The 22634-nt window shown below is 42.2% G+C and overlaps 1 protein-coding gene across 2 annotated transcripts in view; it reads right to left on the minus strand.

Moving 5' to 3' along the window:
• Positions 1-1189: 1189 nt before the first annotated feature.
• The window catches only part of SYNDIG1 (synapse differentiation inducing 1), a gene marked incomplete at both ends in the record, with an annotated part of 63979 nt that continues 42534 nt past the window's right edge, over positions 1190-22634 (minus strand). For both annotated transcript variants that reach the window (XM_079784992.1, XM_079784991.1), the window contains one exon: positions 1190-1348. In XM_079784992.1, coding sequence (XP_079641118.1) covers positions 1190-1348 — 159 coding nt within the window. The remainder of the gene's footprint in view (positions 1349-22634) is intronic.

Below are 22634 nucleotides of genomic sequence, written 5' to 3' on the forward strand. Positions count from 1 at the left end.
ATGATGTGATTCTCATCTTAGGAGACCCTCCTCCTGTTTCAGCAACCGAGTCCTGGTTGGCTCTTCAATTATTTTAAAAAGAAACAACTATAAGTGAAACCTAAGAAATAGTATTAATAAAAAAAAAGGTCTTAAACAAAATAGCTAAAAGATAATTTTTGTTAAATAATGAACACTCGTGAAACAGCAATGAAATGGTAATAAAATGTCTGTGATTATTTCTCAGCATTCGTCTGATAACTAAGCAGCATGAAGCAGTAGTTGCACTTTAAAAAATGACAAGAAAATAGCTATTCATTTAATCGACAGAGAAGGTTCATCTCCTCCTAAGATCACTAGAGCCACTGCTTATCACCAAGGCGAGCGCCAACGCTGGTCTTTATGCTGAGATGGTGTCCACAGTTCCTGGAGCCAACCTCGGCGTCCTTCCGGGAGGAGTCTTGGGACAGACTGTGGCCTGCTCCCCCCACCCTAGATCAATGAGGCCCACGGTTGCAGATTGCTGTGTGGTGAGTGCTAAGTTTGGACATGACAAGGAAGGCTGGATGAGCCTAGGCTGGGGAGAGGGGGGAAGGAAAGACTGGGCCTGGGGACAGGTCCCACACTGTTCTGACTTGGCATTCTTAGGGCTGCACCCATTGAAGACCAGGGACAGCAGGGTTCCTGCCAGCAGCTTTGTCTGTCTTTCTGATCAGCCCTGTTTCCTTTCCATGGGGAAGGTACATGGCCTGGGGAAATGACAGAGGAGTCAAGCAGGGCAACAGACAGAAGAGTGACGTCCCCCGCCTTCTGCCTATTGCACCATATCCCATAAAAAATAAACACAGTTTTACTATTTGTATATTGCTAGTGCTATGGCTTTCCAGGCACTGGCAGGCTGCCGGGAGCTGCACTGCCACGCGTCCACCAGAACCCATCCAGACACAGCCTCAGGGTAAGGATCTTTGGAGCTTCCACTTGGAAGGGTTAGCAGTGCCCAGCTGTCTCCTGTTCTACAACGTGTTGTGAAAATAAAGGGTCAAAACAAAACAAATCGATGAGTAGAAAACTTCAGGGTGTTATGGAGTTGTCTGGCAATAATTTATACTACACAGCGTCACACAGGTGTTTCTTCCCCGCTAGCCCTGCTCGCTCTGCGTGGGCACAACCCTGGCCCCCCGAGTTCTTCTCCTTCGTGCGCGGAAGAAGCTCATAGGTGATTGTTCTTGGAGAGGTAGGCAATGAGGGCCACGGCCACGCCCACGTAGATGCCAGTTCCGATGGTGATGGAGAGCACAGCCAGGAACAGGGCCCGCCGAGAGCTGGTGCTGGCCTGGTGGAAGTCCCCCTTGGCCACGGCTTTGTTGGTCTGCAGAGTTGAAGAGAAAGGAGGGGGAAGAGAAAGGAAGTCAAGAGGAGCAAGTCAGGACAGATGAGGAGCGTGCGTGGCTCACTTCTGGCTCCCTTCCAACCTTGAACCTGACTGGTTCCAGGGAGCGAGGACTCGCCGAGGGGAACTGTGCCTGTTCCGAGCTGGTGACAGCAGTTCTCTCTAACTGGCAAGAAAGGGATGGGGGGACTGATGCTTGTGACTGCTTCTCCACTGCAAGGCACTCAAAGTGAAAAAAGAAAAAGAAAAAAGGAAAGGGCCTCCAGCAAACACCCATGGTCAGCAGTAGCCCAGCTGAGCACCATAAATGTGGGGCCCGGGGTCTCGGGCAGCAGTACACCAGGGATGAATAGCTACACCTCCAGCGCCCTGCTTTCTACCCAGTAATGCCATTTCCTTTCATCTGAATAACACTAAATTTTCTAAAATATGTTCACACTTTATTTTATCTTTACAGCATAGGAGGAGTGTGGGGAAGGGTATTATGGATCTCATTTCCCAGAAAAGATACTGTGGCATGAGATTATTAAATTGACCGCAGGATACCTGACACTCTACTCCTCAGCTGGTGGCCCTGGAGTCATGCTTCCCTTACCGTCTCCCTTCCTTGCACAGCTAGACTTGTTACAACTCATCCTTCAATACAGTGGTTTGAAGTAAGAGCAATATCTAGACATCTGGTTGCTCAGTTACATAACCCGGCGTTAGTTTAATTAGGTTCATTTCTTATGATCATGAGGTGTCAGGAACGTGGTTTTGGATGTTGAATCAGAGTTGGTATTTTTTGGTAGACCCACGTATTCCCTCTCACTTCCTTCCTTCCTTTCTGAAGGAAGGTTTCTGGCCGGGTCTCATTTCCATGTGTCACCAGTGGTATTTCTGCATTGCGTAGGCAGGTATAGGAGTCAGGATATTTTTTACTCAAATTCAACACACCAAGGCCTTTGCAATGGACCACAAAGGGTGAAACTCCAAGAGGACTCACAAAATGAATTTCCGTTCTCTGTGGTCCAGACCCCATCTGATGAGGTCTGCATCCCTGTGTCAGGTTGAGAAGGGACTTGTGTCTGCTTCATGGCAGCTCTCTCTTTCCCCTAATTTCTGGATCGCGAAGGCCAGTTTTTACGTCCTCCTCCCTAAATTTTTTGGCTTGGAAGTGAGCTAACCACCAGTGACTTCTAATGAAGCAGGGCTAAGGAAATGCAAAATGGGAAGTCTCTTAGGGCAGTAGTAATTAAGTCTTAATTAGCTGAGTTTCATTTTCTAGCAGTGCTCCTACCCTCCAAGGTCCTAGAACGTAATTCACTGTCACTGCCCATCTTCAGCTCAGCAGCCATCCTCTATTAGAATGTCATTTGCTGCTATCTCTGCCAGTAGCCCTGTCCTTGTTCCCATCCGCCCACGGCTCTGCTGCCAGAGAAGTACATACAGAGAGGAAGGCATTCCTTACCCCTGGACTCAGGCCCCTGCAGGGAATTCCTGTGTCTCAGAGGACTATCCCATGAGAGTTCACACATTTTAGTAGTGCTCCCCCTTTTCTGTTTCATTGATCTCCATGCCTCTTCTTATGCCAGTGCCAGGCTGTTTTGATTACAATGCCCTTGTAGAATAGTTTGATATCGGGTAGTGTGATATCTCCAACTTTGCTCTTTTTCAAGATCGTTGTGGCTATTCGAAATCTTTTTTGGTTCCATATACACTTTTGGGATATTTGTTCTAGATCTGTGAAATATGCCATTGGCATTTTAATAGGAATTGTGTTGAATCTATAGATTGCCCTGTGTAGTGTGGATATTTTAATGATGTTAATTCTTCCTATCCATGAATACGGTATATGCTTCCACTTATTTGTATCTTCCTCAATTTTTTTCTTCAATGTCCTGTAATTTCCTGAGTACAGGTTTTTGTTGTTGTTGTGTTTTTTTTTTTCTTTTTACCTCAGTTAAATTTATTCCTAGGTACTTTATATTTTTTGTTGCAATAGTAAATGGGATTGTTTTCTTAGATCTTCTTTCTGATAGTTCATTATTGGTGTATAAAAATACAATTGATTTCTGATTATTCATTTTATATCCTCCTACTTTGCCAAATTCATTTATTAGATCTACCCCCACTTACCTGGTTGTAAAGATACTTAGAAAACCCAATTTTTAAATTGAAGAGCAAAAGTGAAACATTAGTGGTAAGCTCATGAAAACAACAGACTTCCTTGAGTAATGTATTATTTAAACCGAGGAAATGAAAATCGTATAAACAGGGCACGAAACAAGCACACGCGTTCTCTGTCTAAAATCTCTACCACCAGAACCATGATGCATTTTCCATCAGTATTTGCTGAAGAGGTAAGACTTCTCTATCCGCTATCTGTTCCTGCTCACCATGCCTCACTCCACAGTGGCAGATATCAAGGTTGGCAATCTAGGAGGAGGAGGGGAGAGGAGAGACCATACCCCTCCTTCCCAGTGTGCAGGCATGCCATTGGCAACTACATTTTAAAAGAACAGCACTATATAGCAACCCCCAGAATGGCTCAAATGGAAAAGTGACCCAGTACAAAATGTCAGCAACAATATGGAAAAACTAAAATTGTCATCCACTCCTGGTGAGAGTGTACATTTGTATCACTACTTGGGGAAACTTCAGTTACTTATTATAGTTGAACATATAGCTACATTATACAACCATTCCCTTCCTGGTAAATACTCTACAGAAATTATCCCTATGTTCACCAAAAGACATCGACAAGGATGTTCACAGCAATATTAATCATTGTAGCCCCCAGATGGAAAATCAGGCAAATGTCCAACAACAGTAAAAAGTATAAATAATAATGGTACCCCAACATGGTAATGAAATAAATCTCAGGAACATAATGTTGACCAGAAGAAGTCTAACACATGATGCCATTCATGTAAAGTACAAAGTAATAGGCCAAAGTAATCTATGCTATTTGTTGGCAAAGAAGTCAGGTTAGTGGATAACTATGGGGAAGGTCAATAATTGGAAGAAAGCACAGCTTAAAAATATAATTTTGCACCCCAAGATAATTTTAGAAATGATTCTAGCAAAAATTAAATGAACAGATAAGAAGCATCAATAAAGAATAGAGAAACTCATTTTATGAAACTACTAGAGGCCCAGTGCATGAAATTCGTGCACTGGTGGGCAGGTCCCCTCAGCCCAGCCTGCACCCTCTCCAATCCAGGACCCCTCGGGGGATGTCCGACTGTTGGTTTAGGCCTGGGGATTGGGCCTAAACCAGCAGTCGGATATCCCTCTCACAATTTGGGACCACTGGCTCCTAACTGCTCGCCTGCCTGCCTTATTGCCCTTAACTGCCCCTCCCCCACCAGCCTGATCATCCCTAACCGCCTCTGCCTGCTGGCCTGGTTGCCCCCAACTGACCCCCTCCCCCCCCGCCGGTCTGGTGGCCCCCAACTGCCCCCCTGCCAGCCTGGTTGCCCTTAAGTGCACCCCCTGCTGGCCTGATTGCCCCCAACAGCCCCCCACACCGGCCTCACTGCCCCCCTCTTCTGGCCTGGTCTTCCCTCATTGCCCCCCCTGCTGGCCTGGTCACCCCACGCAGCCTGCTGTTTGGTCCTTTGGTCGTCCCTCACTAACCCCCCTGCTGGCCTGGTTGCCCCATGCACCTGCTGTGCAGTCGTCCATCTGGTTGTTATGGTTGTTAGGGCCCCTGGCTTTTTATATATATATATATATATATATATATATATATATATATATATATATATATATATATATATATATATGAAAAGGAATGAGATGCTAATTTCCCTATAAACAGATGTAAATGAGATTCATCAAGGTGTGCCCCAGACTTTCTTCTCCAGGCTGCTCTGTGGAGGCCCTTGTATTTGCAGTGGCGTTTTCATTACTCATCATCATTTGAATCCTGGACTCATCTATATCTTTATAGGAGCGTGGCCTGCCCCTTGCTGAGGGATAGACCCCTGGGGGCTCTTGAGGCTTCCATCCCAGAGCACAGCACCCATGCACTCATGCTTGCCTCTCTCCCTGCATACTGGGCCCTTCACCCAGCAGGGGCGGCATGTTTCCTGTGCCTGAATGGGCTCAGTGCATGTTCAATCAATGAATAAACCACAGAGGACTACCCAGTGGCAATTGGCCTTTTCTCTCACCATTCTGAGCACAACATGCTTTAGTAAGAAACACTGCCACTCCAAATAGGAACCCCTTGGATGCATCTTCACGGCTGATAATCACTGGTCTTCTACAGAATCTACAAGCTGATAAAGATGATAGAATCAGGCGCATCTAGAAAGAAAATATTTACAGGCCTCAGCATCCATGGCGCCATGCTATGGATGCTGAGGCCTGTTCGGCTCTGCTGAGTGTTTGGAAGGACTTGGCAATCTAAGTGTGGGCATGAGGCAATGCTCTGCACGACAGGAGGAGGGGTACTTGCTGCTTCTCAGGGAATACAGGAGGCGGGGGCTGGGGGTGGCGAGAAAGGCCAAGAAGACTGAGGCTGGAGAGAGCCTGCCAGGTGAGTGCTGTGGAGGAGCTCTCTGTGATTGGTGGAGATGTTTCATGTCTGTGCTGGCCAGCGTGGTGGCCACTAGCCACCTGTGGTTATTAAACACAAGTGCTATAGGCTCATGAGAAAACATGGCAGAAGACTCCACAGGGAAGAGACGTGAGGGAGAAGGACCCCAGTGCTGGAGTGAACCAAAAAAGAAGGCAAAATGCCTAAACTGAGGTTCAAGGAGTCTACCTGGCTGTGCACTGCATGTGGGGCACCCCCCAGGCCCCTGGGAAACGGGCTCACACACGCCTGCCTTGTGTGGATCATGTGTGAGCTTATTTTACTGCCCACCCAATTTGGTTCAGTGTCTGGTTGAGATAATGAAAGAGCTGTAAGAGGAAGGAAACAGGTGACCCATGACAAGGGAAAGCCCCTTGAATTTGCAGATAACTTGGGGAGGCCTTTGGATTTCCGCATGGCCTGGCATGAGCTTACCTGTATTTGGGGTGCACACAGGGCTCATTTACATTTGGAATTGGGAGACGCACTGACCCCGGCCTTAGGTGACCCTGAGGCAAGGACTTCTAAACGGAACTCCCTCCCCTTATATGTGACCATCTCCCCTTCTCAAGCCAGCCCAGAGCTGCTCTGCGGGGCCTGGGCTCGGTCTTTCTCAGATGGACCAGGAGCCTTGGGCTAATGTTTCTCTTAGCTCTGGATTCAGTTTCCTATAGGCTTTGGCCAAAGTCTTCATTTATGTGTGAGTTTGGAAAACATTCACTATTTTTTAAAAATATATTTTATTGATTTTTTACAGAGAGGAAGGGAGAGGGATAAAGAGTTAGAAACATCGATGAGAGAGAAGCATCAATCAGCTGCCTCCTGCACACCCCCTACTGGGGATGTGCCCGCAACCAAGGTACATGCCCTTGACCGGAATCGAACCTGGGACCAGTCAGTCCGCAGGCTGATGCTATATCCACTGAGCCAAACTGGTTAGGGCAACACCCACTATTTAAAAAAATTTTTTTTATGGATTTCAGAGAGGAAGGGAGAGGGATAGGAACATCAATGATGAGAGAGAATCATTGATTGGCTGCCTCCTGCACGTCCCCTACTGGGGATCGAGCTCCCAACCTGGGCATGTGCCCTGGACCAGAATCGAACTTGGAACCCTTCAGTCTGCAGGCTGATGCTCTACCCACTAAGCCAAACTGGCTAGGGCAGAAAACACCTGCTATTGATTGAGGTTTTGGAAAAATGATTTCCCTCTGAGATGTCCCTGCTGTTTTGTTTTTCTTGCACTTATTTTAGGAATAAGGTCAGATGTTTCCAGATTCCATTAAATCCAGAGATATATTCTCTCTGCTCCTGTTGAGGACCAGGTCCAGGCACAGCAGGGAGGGCCTTAACAGAAAAGCCCGTGCTGCACCCCAGCCTTTGAGATGTGTAATGGGCTCCCCAAGACACTCACTGCCCCTGCAACCATCCCTTCAGAAATGTATAGCACACCTGGGGCATGGTGGCTCATTTCCCTCCAGTAATAGTCTCTGGCTGGCTGGTTTACATTTCTCTGCATTCTCACAAAGTTTGTTTCTAGTATTTATTATGCCTAACATTCGCTATGCATTCACCAGGCACTCGGAGCTGTACTTGAAAAATAGGCAGACTCAGTGTAATATTCTGTGTAACAAGATAATGTAGACATACTACACCTCGAGGATGAAAAACCTCTCAGACGCAGGTGGTTTCACACACAAGCCTCAACACACATGTTTCTTTCCTTACATGAGTTTAATTGCAGGTGTATTTTCATGCACCCCCCACCCCCGCAGCTCTTTTGAAGCAACTCTTCTATTTTAAGCCATTAAAAATACACTGAGTGGCCAGATTATTATGATCCTATATAATAAAAGGCTAATATGCAAATTGTCCCCTCAACCAGGAGTTCGACCAGCAGGCAGGCCGGCCAACTGCCCATGTCCCCTCCTCATGGCCAGGCTGGCAGGACCCCACCCATGCACGAATTCACTGAGTGGCCAGATTATTATGCATTCAGAGATCATAATAATCTGGCCACTCAGTGTATATCTGTTGTTAGTTAGGTCTGAAGGGCAGAAAGGGTATCAGTTACAAAACAAATGTACCAACTGTATCTGGGTAACTGGTTCACCTGGGTTTGCGTTCCGGCCTCCACAGAGCCTCCCGGCTTGTCCTTGGTTTGGATCGCTGCACTCAGAGGGAGGGACTTCCCACAGAGATGTCTGCAGTTCCTTTCATCAAGGTCACCCCTTCTGTGGATCTTATTTTACAGGGACCACAGCATCATAAACATAACAACATAAATATAAATGGAACAACAGTTACTGTGCCCGGCCCACGCAGGACACCTGAGCTGCTATTATCTCTCCATCTCCACGTGAGATCAGAGAAATCTCAAAGCCTCTAAGCCACTCAGCTCACGAGTGGCCTTCCCAATGGGCCTGAAGCAGTTTCATGCTCTTGCACTCTCTCACATGCTAAGCTCTGGTCCCAACCAGAGAGAAGCCTGCCTTGGTTTCCACACACTCAGGTTTTCTCTGCTGTGAGAGGGGGGCTGGGAGGCTGGGACTCCTCCAGCAACGGCCCAGGAAACCTAAGCCATCCAAGCAAAATGGGAACCCCTGGAGGAGGGTGAAGGGGCGCCTTCCACTCAGCCCTGCCCCCTGGTGCCCTCTCACTGCCACCTCCCCCCATTTAGGCTGGTGGTTAAGACTCAGCCTGCCATCCACAACCTCAAATACCCTCTCTCGATGCTCCTACCCAGTGCTGCCCCATTGCACTCCCGTTCTCTTCTGGGTGTTACTGGCGCTCAGGGAGTAACAATGATAATAAGAGTTTCTACTATTAAATCTGAATCATAGACAAAATCAGAAGGACTAAAAGTTGCTACTTTCATTTCTTAAATATGAACAGCTGTAACTGACCAGAAATTTGTATACTGGCTTTCCCTGTGTCCTTCATATTTTTTTAAAACATTTGTTTGCATAAACATACACACATACTAAGTATAAGACTCATAGAGAAAGTGCACAATTTAAAAATTAATAAATACACAGCTTGGTGTATTACAATGTGCACACAGCCATGTAACCATCATTTGGAACAAGAACGGAACAGTATGGCCACTTGAAAGCCTTCCACTGCCCCTTCGCTGTCACTCTTCCCCAGCAATAAACACCTGGGGAATAAATGTCCTGATTTAGCCCAGATCAGTGATTTTGTGCTATAGCAGGCACACAGGTGTGCTGCGAGATTCTTTAGAATTTGCAATACCTGACTATTTAGTCGAGGGCACTGACTTCTTTTCCCTTAGATTGTCAAATTAAAAAATGACAACAGCTAACAAAACAACAGCCGTCTGGTATAAATGAATCAAAATTATACCTATTTTTTGGTCAGATAGGCAAAAATATATTTTTTGGGGGGCCACAGAATTTTAGTAATTAGTTTATGTGTGTCATGAGGTAAAAAAGATTAAAAATAGCTGGCCTAGATTGTGTGGCCTGCTTTGGAATTTCCTATAACAGATCCTATAGTATAAAAACTGGCTTCCACCCTAGCTGGTTTGGCTCAATGGATAGAGCGTCGGCCTGCAGACTGAAGGGTCCCAGGTTCGATTCCGGCCAAGGGTACATGCCTGGGTTGCGGACTTGATCTCCAGGAGGGGGCGTGCAGGAGGCAGCCAATCAATGATTCTCTCTCATAATTGATGTTTCTATCTCTCTCTCCCTCTTCCTTACTCTCAAAAATCAATAAAAAATATATAAAAAAATAAAAAATAAAAACTGGCTTCCTTCATTCTGTGAGATTCATCCCTGTTGCAGTAATTACATCATTTATTCTCTAATGTCCTGCTGCATAAATATACTATGATTTATTTGTCCACTCTCCTGTGCAAAGGCATCTGGGTAGTTTCCAGTTTTTGGCTATTCTGAATAGGGCTGCTATGAACATAAACATTCTAGCACATTTTTATGATCATCTATATTTATTTCTGTTGGGTATAGAGCTAAGAATAGAACTACTAGTAATAGGGTATGTATATATTCGGTTCATAAAGTAGTTTTTATAATCATAGTAACCGATGAATGCAGGGTTTATAAAATACATGGTACAAATGGTTTCTAAACTAAACCATCAACAGCGGTGTCATAAATACTTCTGTACCTCTGAGGCCTTTTCCGAAAGACATGTGATGAACTTTTTAGTGAATCTGTCTGTTATTTATTCAATTCTTAAAAGGTTATACATTTTATTTCTTAAATTATCAACTTATCAACTATTTATCACTGACCACCTATTGTGGTCCTTTCTTACAGAACTTCCTGCCCCTGCTCCCACCTCCCATTTGTCACCTGTTCCCTTCCCCCACCTCCTAATGCATTTAGTTAACTCTTTATCTGACCAAGCCAAGCACACTGGTGTTGCTTCTTTTCTTCTAGCATTGATTACTATAGTTTCTCATATGTTATGGAATTATTCATTTTCTTTACCATACTCACCAATAGCCTTTCCATATATTTTTTTCATTATATGATCAAACGTGTCAAATAACCTATCCATTTTTTTTTTTCTTATTTTCCTGGAGACCACACTCCCAGAATCTGCTATCCTTCTGCTTCAATTTAATAGGATTGCTCTTTGATGCCATCCCTTTAATTGTATTTTGAGGTTTCCTTTTGCTTTTCCTCTAAGTTAAAATTTTTTTTTCCTCAGGTCTTTTCTGAGGAAGACTCACCCCTGCAGTACATGCTATTGAAAACCCCTGAGAACTATTAGTGTGTGGATGATACGTAAGACTTTGCATATATATAAATGACCGTATATTACCACTGCCACCACCACCACCACCACCACCACCACCACCACCACCACCACCACACTTGATTGATGGTTTGGCTAGGTATAAAATTCCACATTGGATATCATTTTCCCTCAGATTTCTGAAGACATTTGTCCATACTTTTCCCATTTTCAATCCTACCTAAAGGTCTAGAATCCTCCTTATACCCCACTCACTATTGAAACTTGCTTCTTCTCTCTAGAAGCTTTTAGGAATCCCCCATTTATGTCCCGGATTCTGAAATGTTAATTTGAAAGGCCTTGATATTAAATATCTGAATCAATCCTTTAATTGTCTCATTTTTTTTTTGGTACTACTGTCCATCTCTGGCCTTTTGTTAATATTTTATGGGAGATCTCCTCAACTGTTGAAAGGTATTTTCCTACTTCCTGCATTGTCTCTTTATTTGTCTCTCCTCTTACCCTCACCCATAAATTCAGTTCTCATTTTTTCAGGTTAGAGGCGTTCTCAAATGTCAGGCAATCACTGGTGGCTACTTGACATTTAAGAGCACCAAAGGCCAACTAGATGCTCTGTGTGCTACTGAGATGTTCTCTATACCTACATTTCCTAAAGGTGCTATTTTTGTTTCTTGTTGGTCCATGTCCATTCTCTTTTTCTTTCATGGCTTTATGATTTTTATTTTATTATAACATTTTAAACATAATCCTATATCATAAAAGGCTAATATGCAAATTGACCAAACAGTGGAATGAACTGTCAGTATGATGCACACTCACCACCAGTGGGCAGATGCTCAGTGCAGGAGCTGCCCCCTGTTGGTTAGTGTACTCCCGCTCAGCCAGAAGCCGGGCTCACAGCTGGCGAGCGCAGTGGCGGTGGTGGGTTCATGTGTATTCATTTTTGATCCTTTGCCACTTGTGTGGTAGTGTTGCCTACTCACTACTTTAAGAAATTTTGATGGACTCTTGATGGGGAAAGTTTATAAACCAATCAACTCATAATCTCTTGCTTCCTCATATTTTTGATTAAGAGAGACATTTGTGACATTTTTGTGTGATATTTTCCTATAGAACTAGTTCAGCCTGTTGCCATGTCCCTAAGATAATATTTGGGACATGGCCCTGGTGGGCATCAATGCTTACAGTTGACTTCTTTGCAGGAACGCAAGACAGGTAAATTCAAGAATGCTGGCCTTATGAGTAAACATATATGAACAAATAAAAAGAAGATACATCAATAAGAAAACATTAATGAAAAATAAAAGCATGAAGAGAAAGACAAGAAATTTCTTGGTACACTGGCAAGCTTACATAGCTCACTGGCCTTGGTGGCAAGATGTGAGTTTTAAGAAGTACGAGATGTATTGCAGTTTCAAGGAACACAGATTTGTTTTCATGTTATAAAACAGTCAATTTAAATATTTACCACAAAACAATAACAGCTGACAGCAGCACCTTAAGGGATTCTAATCCCAGCTATGTAGGTTAACATTTTGAATTCTGGGACTCAATGCTTAAAGTGAACAGTAGGACCGTTTCCTTACCTGGAGAATTTGTACAACATACAGAGTTGAATCTTCTACAATTCAAGTAAAAGAAAAACAAGTATGGAAATGGTGCTGCCCCAAGCCATTTGTATAATTTGATTCCATGATGCTGTCCCTAGACATAATGAAGCAGTGACGATGCCACATAGCACTGATGGTACCCAAATGTCAGATTGGAGACATACAGTTGGACATGGTTTTTGTGGACTGAGAATGGATAGTCAAATGTGGCCAGGACACAGCACAGATTGGAAGAACTATTTATTTCTAGCGCAGCTGGCAAACTTGCAGCTTTCTGTTTATGAACCTGTTGTTTCCTGGAAGGTAGGCATAGCATTCTGCTTGTTTGCATGCTGCTTCCTAGTTGGTTTACGTTCGGTGAGGCCCCTTTCAGAACAGCCTTAAGAACTGGTCAGGCTGCCATGTGATAGATGAGAAAATGGAGGCTGGGAAAGACTCAAGGACGCAGTCAGCAAAGGTTTGAAAGTGGAACTCGTGTTTCTTAATCATACCCAGCACTTTTTCTGTTCCGCATGCTACCTGTTCCATGGAATATGCCAAAGGTTAGTATATACCATAGGGAGGAATGACTACCTACTTTTGAATTACAGTTGTGTTTGCATATTCTTTTCTAATTGTTTCCTGTTTCAAAAAAAGTATTTACCTTTGCTATCATTACTGGTGCTTATCTACAAAAGGCACTATGTCCTATGTTCTGGCAAACGATACGCTGGCTGACATGGGAGATGCCTCCTGGGGAGAAAAAAAAGCCGTGAAGCCCAAGGGGAATTCACTTTAGGAGAGAGGTCTGGGGTCCATGCCTGGGTTTCTAACACTTTTGAGGGGAGAGAGGCCTTTGTGTTTGGCCAGGGGAGATCCCATACACAAATCCCATAGCTTCAAAGAGTGTCCCTTTATGAAAGGGGTTAGAAACTTCTTCCTGCGGCTTGAGAAACGGCTTGAGAAACCAGAGGGTAAGTTTTTTTTCTGTCCTGGATCCTGAATGCACACTCAAAACCTAAGGGCCAGGCTAAAAATAGGTGCCAGCCCTGAATTTATATATAGGCACAGTGCAGAAGCCCTGCTAACAAATTAAAATATACATGGATTCAGGACTTAAGCCATGGAAAGTACAAAGATGTTCTCTAAGGACAATGACAGTTTTGCAAGCTAGAGCTCATGAGTTTCCATTGGGGGGAAAAATTAATCTTAGCTCTAGATAAAACCACTATAGAAAATTATAAATTACATGTGGTGTGTGTGTGTGTGTGTGTGTGTGCAGAATACAATACATAAGAGGGTGGTTAGCAGATATATCTCCCAAAACAGAACTATTACTTCCAGAATTAAATGACTCCAAAAACAATTCATTTTTAATCTCTATTACAACTCAAAAAGATTAAAGTAATTAAAAGAATTTAAGTGATTAAGAAGGAACAGAAATCCACAGTGAAAGAACAAGAGACTATTTTAAAAAATGCAAAGTTGGAAAACCCACAGCTAGAATTTTTATAATTGTCCAAGATTAAAGCAGTGAAACAAAAGGAATTTTGTTTTGGGGCCTTTAGGCAAAACCCAGAGTCCTGAGAGAAGACTGGAAAAGCAGGTCATGAGGAAGACCGGCAATGATGATGGTGGTGGTTGAGGGGGACAGTGGCCAGCAGGAAGGATGACAAGGTTGGCCTTGAGCACTGGATTTGAGTTTATTTTTGAGATATCCAAATAACGATATCAAGCTATATATATGCATCTGGGCTGGAGTTATAAGACCAGAACTTCACTATATATGGGTGGTAATCAATGCTATGGGTATCAATGATATAGAGCACTTGATATAAAAATAGAGTACTTGATATAAAAATAAGTATAGAGTACTTGATATAAAAAGTATAGAGTACTTGATATAAAAATAAAAACAATTTAAGGGTCAAATAGCAGACTGACTAGATGCAGCTGAAGAGAGAATCTATCTGCTGGAAGATGTTTAGAAAGGAATCAGCTAGGAATGCACAGAAAGATAGAGATGAAAAATAGGCGACTTAGCACATAAAAGAGTCCAATATACTACCAATAGGAATTATAGAGGAGAGAATGGGGAACTAATGAGGTCACAGCAATAGTCAGAGGTGGGAATTGTCCAAACCTCTGACAGATATGCATCATCAGCTTGCAGGTGTTCACTGAATTCTGAGCAGAACAAATAAAACTGAATACACATAAAGACACACCATGGTGGAACTGAAGAGAATGGATTGAAAGAATCAACAAAAGGCTTATTCTAGACCATTCACATTCCCACTTTACTGTTTTACCCTTAAGCATATCATTGATACCCATAGCATTGATTACCACCCATATATAGTGAACTTCTGGTCTTATAACTCCAGCCCAGATGCATATATATAGCTTGATATCTTTATTTGGATATCTCAAAAATAAACTCAAATCCAGTGCCCAAGGCCATGACAAGGTTGGCCTTGTCCTGCTGGCCACTGTCCCCCTCAACCATCACCATCATCATTGCCGGTCTTCCTCATGACCTGCTTTTCCAGTCTTCTCTCAGGACACTGGGTTTTGCCTAAAAGCCCCAAAACAAAATTATTTTTGTTTCACTGCTTTAATCTTTGACTATGCCAACTTCTATTCCCTATCCTTCACTCTAGCTAATTTGAAAGAGGAATGGAGTACATTTTTAAAACATGCACCACATGCTCTCCCTTCTCTCTTCTTAAAACAGCCCCCAGTAGTTTCTCATCCTTAAAGGGCTCCCAAGACCTGCATGGTCTGGTCCTTTCTGCCTCTCTGTCTTGTTCTCTTCTGTCTAGTCTCTCTGGTGCCCTACCTTTAGCCTTCTCTGCCCTTATCTGCCTTCACAACAGGACATCTTATGATTGAACGCAAGCCCTCAGTCACCAGGGAAATTTTGCCTAACTCCCATTTTGGTCACACTCCTCTGAAACATGCTTTAATGCAACCGTGACCCTTCATTTATGCCATTTACGACATTAATGTTCAGTTCACCCCCCAAAAATGTTCAGCTCCCCACTAGACTATAAGCTCCAAGACAACAGAGGCCGCCTTCTTGTCAACTTTTTTATCTTCAACATTTAACACAGCACCTTGCACATTAATGGCATTAAAAATATTCCTTTAATGCCTGTACCTTTTCTTTTTATTTTTTTATAAATATATTTTTATTGATTTTAGAGAGGAAGAGAGAGATAGAAACATCAATGATGAGAGAGAATCATTGATTGGCTGCCTCCTGCACGCCTCCCACTGGGGATCGAGCCTACAACCTGGGCATGTGCCCTTGACCGGAATCGAACCTGGTACCCTTCAGTCCGCAGGCTGATGCTGAATCAGTGCCTTTTCCAACATGAACTCAAACACCATGCTGACTTGTGAGGACAGCAATGATGCATCTTACACACATAGGCCTCTGCCAGCTGTTAATATCACAATGTTTATTGTTGAAAGTGAGTGGCTCAAGTGGCTTGGCCTCTGTGTGGCTGTGCTCAGCTTGCACACTCATTTATGACATTTATCTCTCTCCCTCTTATGACAGCTTGCTTAGCAGAGAGCTGCATGTGTATGTCCTAAAATCATTTTGCATCTGCTGCCAGCAAGAAGCCCATGCTGGTCCTCATTTTGGGCTCACTCCTGACCATCTGGCCTCTTCCTGAGGAACCTCACTGCCTTCGGGTTGGCTGCAGAGTCTGCCAGCTGGGGGTGTGCACTTTCCAATTTACTCCCTCGGGATTCAGTCATTTGTTTTTATTTTCCTGCTGCAAGAATTCCTGACCCGAAGAGACCCCAAATGTGTGATGGTGACATAGTGAGAAAGAGAAAGTTGGGCCTCAGAACTTATTGTTGAATCAAGTGGAATGAAGGTGAGGTAACATAATAATTGCTAGTAAAACTAAGGAAGCTTCAAACCAAAATACAATAAAATATCTAGGATTTGAATGATCAAAAGGACAAAGAAATTCATTGAAAGGAAACATTAGCCAGGGTGGCTGTACCCACCATCAGAAGGCAATTACAAGGAATCTTACGAATGACTGGGTTTTGTTGATTTTGGATTCCAAATTTTGAACTCAGAGCCAAACCCCTATATAAAGCTCTTAAAAGAAATGACAACGAACCATTAAACTGGACTGCAGAATGCCTTAAGGCGTTCCATGCCATTTAGGAGACACTTTTAACAGCTCCAGCACTTGGTCTCTGGGACATTAGAAAGCCATTTGATCTTTTTGTGCACAATATCACAGTTTGAGTCTTGGAACGCTAACTCAAAATTTAGGAGCCAGAAGACCAGTACCTTACTCTTCTAACTAGTTAAACAACTGCAATTCAAGGATGGCCAGTTTGCCTCTGGGCTGTGGCCTCAAACTGTGACCTTTTACAGGAGGATGAAAAATGTATCCTGAGACAGCCTACCATTGTGCATACTCCACATTGTGTGTTACCCGTACTTGAACAAAAGGATGCTGGGTAAATACCAGGTCATATTACTTGACAACTGGACTGTTAAATTAAAGGTGGTATCTACTCTATCCCCAGTATGACAGGAGAACATGTTTAAGGCTGTATACAAATAATTGAAGAAGTCTTTTCTAGCAGACCTGACCTGACCTTTCAGTCTTTAGAAACTCCAGACATGGAGATGTTTATTGATGGAAGAGCTTCATGGCCTGGTGGTTAAGGTCCAGATATTTGGGAAATCCCCAGTTCTCTTCCTGTTGTTGCTTTCTACTTTAATTCCTGTGTGGTATAAGATGTATTTTGTATTTTTTTTCTATTCTTTTCTGATTTAAGGATTATGTTGTGGCTCAGAATATGGTCTGTCTTGGTGAATGTGTACTTCAGAAGAATAAGTATTCTGCTGTTATTTGTTGGCATGTTCTTTTAATGTCATATCAGTCAAGTTGATTAATAGAGCAATATATCAAGTAAAGATATCTCTATCTTCATTGATTGTCTGTCTACTTGATCTATACTGACAGAGTGTTGATGTCGCCAACTATATATCTACTTCTCCTTTCGTTTCTATTAGTTTTCCCTCGTATTTTGACTCTCTGTAGTTAGGTGCATACACATTTAGGATTATTTCTTTTTGGAAATTGACCTTTTATTATTATGCAATGAGCCTCTTTATTCATGATAACTATCCTTCTTCCAACGTAGGCTTTTCTGACATTAATATAGATACTACAGCTTTGGGTTGGCATAGTATATCTTTCTTCATATCCTAACTTTTAATCTATCTGGGTATTTATATATAGGTTTCTTTAACTGTTTACAGTATATAATTTATATTTAGATAGCATATAATTGGGTCTCTTTTTTAAACAAGTCTGACAACCTCTGTGTTTTTTTTTAATTGAGTATTTAGACCACTTACATATAAATTATTATTAAAATAATTGAATTAATATCTACCTACTTTATATAGTTGTTGTATTTTTCCTTTTTTTAAGCTTTCTCTGGTTTTAATTGGGCAATTTATATGATTCCATTTTTATCCCCTCTATTAACTTATTATGTACTAGAGGCCCGGCACACGAAATTCGTGCACTTGGGGAGAGTTCCCTCAGCCCAGCCTGCCCCCTCTCACAGACTGGGAGCCCTCAGGGGATGTCCTATTGATGGCTTAGGCCTGCTCCTCTGCAGGAGGTGACTGGGCTGATCAGGGGAAGGTGCCAGCCCCATCACCCCACTGCTGCTGCCACTGCTGGCTGCGGCAGCCACCAAGGTGTTTTCATCAACAAGGACTCCAGTCCCTTCACCACAAAAAAATGACAACTTTCTTTAGGCATTTTTAAGATGTGTCTTTCATAGGATATGACATTTCTTTCTTAGGATAATGTTTCCATTGATTTTTAGCGAGCTTGGAAGAGAGAGGGAAAGACAGAGAGAAACATCAAAGTGAGAGGAACACTTTGATTGGTTGCCTCCTGCATGAGCCCTGACCTTGGTCCTGGCCAGGGAGGAGCCTGTAACCTAGGTACATGCCCTTGACCAGAATCAAACCCAGACCCTGCAGTTGGCAGGCTGAGGCTCTATCCACTGAGCCAAACCGGCTAGGGCAGTATATGACATTTCTTAGCCCCTCCAGCAGCGGACTTTAGTTTTTTCCTCCAGGAGTGTGGTAGAAAAACCCTAGATCACCTTCTTGGATTCTTATTACCCAAGTTACCAAGAACACTGTGAGTGGCGGCTTATAGGGAGCTTAGCCAATGAGCGGTCAGAAAAGGTGTTTCCTCTGCAGCTGGGGTGGGGGCATGCTCCGAGCCCCACAGTGGCTGCCGGGAGCATGCCCCCAGCCTTGTGTTGTATCTGCTGGGGTGGGGGCGTGCTCCGAGCCATGCGGCGGCGACCGGGAGCACACCCCCAGCCCTGCATTGTGTTGCTGGGCTGGGGGGCGTGAAGCCTGCCCAGCCCTCCCTCCCTCCCTCCGCTTCCCACCCTGGCCATTATGGGCACTGCCATCTTTGTAATGGAGTGATGGTTAATTTGCATATTACCCTTGTATTAGATTAGATACTTCTTTTTAAAAATATATATTTCAGTGGAGGTCCCAGGATTTACAGTAGCATTTTTAACTAGCCTAAGACTACTTTCAATAACACCTAATGTCTCAGTTGTAGTTCATACCTTATGACAGAATATTCCCAAATCCTGCTGTCCCTCTGATATTATTGTCACTTTTCATTTTTTAAAAATTTCTTTATTGATTAAGGCAGTGGTTCTCAACTTTTCTAATGCTTCAACCCTTTCATACAGTTCCTCATGTTGTGGTGACCCCCAATCATAAAATTATTTTCGTTGCTACTTCATAACTGTAATTTTGCTACTGTTATGAATCATAATGTAAATATCTGTGTTTTCCGATGGTCTTAGGCGACCCTGCTAGCGGTTCTCAACCTGTGGGCCTGCCTGCTGGTCGAACTCCTGGTCAAAGGGACAATTTGCATATTAGCCTTTTATTATATAGGATTATTAATAACGAACTACAATGTTCACTAACGACTGATTACTATAATCATATTGCATTCATTTCCCTTACTCGCCTTACGTGCAGGTGCACCATTTCTCTCCACTAATACTAGCAGCAAATATTTTAGCAGCCAATTGCCACATCATTAGTCTTGGAATGACTTGTTTGGTGTGCGCAACAGGAAATATTTCACTTTCAGAGAACAAGAAAAATAAGTTTATTTGTGTTATGCTTATTAATTGGTGCAGTTATTCAGTGTCTGGTAAGTTATGTTCAAGAAAAAATATTAATTCTTATTAAAATGTTCTATTATTTTATGTTAATGATTACCCATTTATTTCAGCCCTTTGTATTCACCATGTTTCTATTGAAATAAACCTATGTTTCTATGAAAATTGAAGCTTTTGTTGTTTTGCGGCCCACGTGAACTTAAACCTTGTTTATTTGGCCCATGTTAGCCTTTGAGTTTGACATGCTTGCTTTAAGTAGACATTGACCTTTCAGATAAATTAAAAATAATAAACTAAAAGATTATGTTTCACTTTTATTTTTTTCCATTTTGGCTGATCTTCCTTTTTAAATGTAAATCCTATTTTCTAACCCATACAATTTTCCTGCATCCTAAAGAACTTCTATAATAATTTTGTAGCTATCAGGTCTGCTGGCAATGAATTTTCAGTTATTTTTTTGAAATCATTATTAATCCTCAGCTTTTGAAGGGTATTCTCACTGGATGTACAATTTTAGGTTGGCAGGTTTTTATTTGTTTCAGCACTTTAAGATTGCATTCAGCTGCATTCTTAGCTGCATGGTTTCTCTGTAGGTAAGGTTTTTTGTTTTTTTTCCCTTCATGGAGATCTTTCAGATTTTCTCCTTGTTTTTAATTTTTTACAGTTTAAATATGACACATCTAGATATTACTTTTGTTGTTTGTTTTTGTTTTTGTGTTTAATTCTGCTTGGAGATTTCTCTGCTTTTTGAACAGTGGTTTGGTCTGTCACTAAGATTGAAAAACTCTTGACCATTATTTAAAAAAAAATATTTCTTCCTTTGGTATTCCAATTATACATGTTACACCATTTCCTATGGTTCCACCATCCTCAGTTGTTGTAAGTTCTGCTCTGTTAGGGTTTTTTAAAAATTCTTTTTTTCTTTTTATTTCAGTAATTTTTTTTTTTACCCATCTTCAAGCTCACTGATTCTTTCCTTAGCTGTGTCAAGTCTATCAACAAAAACATTCTTCATTTCTATTACTGCATTTTGGTTTACAGTTTTAATTTCTCTGCTGACGTTGCTCATTCGTATAAACATGTCTGCTTTTTCTATTAGAGCCTTTAACCAATTGGTCATAGTTGTTTTAAATTCCCTGTCTAATAATTCCAACATCTAAATCATAATCAAGTTTGATTCTGATGATTGCTTTGTCTCTTAAAACTTTTCTTGATATTTGGCATGCCTTGCAATATTTGTTGAAAGGTATCTTGTATAGGGCAATGTATATTGAGGGAAATAGGCCTTTAGTGTGAAAATGTATGCTAACTTTACCAGGGGTGGAGCTTATTTGATGTTTGTGATAGCTTTAGGTACCAAAAGCTTCAAGGTCCTCTATGTCCTCATGTTTGTCTTCCCTCTTGACTTCCCTATATACTTCTCCTTACACAAAGTATATGTCTTTCATCCCTCCCAGCTCAAACCCATGGTTATCATACTGGTGGCTTATTCACATGGTGGTAGGGTATGGGGAGGAGAATGTCCTCTGATCTAATTAAGTCTCACCCCTTGGAATACATAGTGGGCCTAGGGTGCACTCCCCACAGAGGTATACATTTCACAATCCTTCTGTTCCTCCTACAGGGTAGGGTCCCCACCTATCAAAAGTATGCCAGAGGCCACCCTGCATCAGATATGAATACCAGCAGACACATCCAAAAGGGGGCTTGGGATAAAGAGCTATTTAAAACCATGAACAAGCACTGTGGCAATTTAGAAATGTAGGATTTCAGCAAATATGAGATGACATCTTTTGTAAATGGCCACTTAACAAGACGGTGTGCTAAATTGGTGCTAACCATGTGCTAAGCTAAGCTCAAACCTTGGAAGTGCAATGAACTTACGATGCAATCATTTATTTACTTAAATGGCAAAAGTAAAGATGATAAGCTTTTTCCAGCACTTTGCTTTTAGATTGACAAATGAAAAACATGTTGGAGATTTTTAAAAAAATGCTCTAAGATAGCTCTCTTTTGCTCAGAAAGTTTCTATTTCTTTCCTGTACATACACATAGTGTTAAGCTGTAGATATTTGAAGGAATATATTAAATTAACTTGTTTTTAAATTATTTAAAAAATTTAATGTGATCATTTACCCTTATCAAGATAATGCTGTCTGCTCTGCTGACTGAAGATTTACAAGGTTCTCAGCCCTTCTATCTTCCTTAGGCAATGTGTTTTCAACACTGTTGTGCATGCCAATGTGTATTTGATCAGTATAACAGCTTTTAAGTAAAAATACTCTTTACTTTTACTGTAATAATGCCATGACCTAATAACGGAGAAGGCATTTTAGGTCTCAGAAGAGTTGTGAATTTCATATAATCTTTCTAAATATAGTATTTAGGAAAGAAAATTGTTCTGGATTACCAATTTTCCTATAAACCTAGTAATCTAAAATATAGGGTGGGACAAAAATAGGTTTACAATTGTTCATATAGAAAATAATACAATAGTTAATAATATAAGAAAAAATTCTGTTTCACATACTTACTGCTGTAAACCTGCTTTTGCCTACCCCTTATGTTGAGTGCCTAATTTTCTATCCTCCCTAGAAATGCAGCTGTGACAGATCATATTTTCCCCAAATGGCTGCTGCCGTATTTCCCATTCCTTGTTCTAGAGCCTTGACTTCAATGTCCCTTCCCATGAGTCTGGATGGACCTGTACCAAGGCCTTGACCAGTAAAGTCTGGCGGTAGTGATGCTGCATGGCTTTGGAGGCTAAGTCATAACAAGGTCTCATGATCTCCCTTGATATCTTGGGACCCTCGCTCTGGGAACCCACTGCCATGCTGTGAGGAGGCTCAGATTAGCCCACTCGGAGAGACTGCATGGGAAGGCCATGTAATGGGTACTCCTGTGGGGAGTCTGGTTCAAGTCCCAGCCAACAGTCAGCATCAATTATAAGACATGTCTGTGGAGGCACTATTAGGCCTTTTCCCACTAGCTGTCAGGTCAGCCCAACCTTGAATCTTCCCATTTAGGACAAATCATCCTAATGATACCCATGGATTCCCAACCCACAGAAACAGCGAACACAGTGAAAAGGTCTCATGGCACTAAGCATAAAGTGGTTTATTTTTTAGAA

Source organism: Cnephaeus nilssonii (genome assembly GCF_951640355.1).
Source record: "Cnephaeus nilssonii genome assembly, chromosome: 11".
Taxonomy (NCBI): Eukaryota; Metazoa; Chordata; class Mammalia; order Chiroptera; family Vespertilionidae; genus Cnephaeus; species Cnephaeus nilssonii.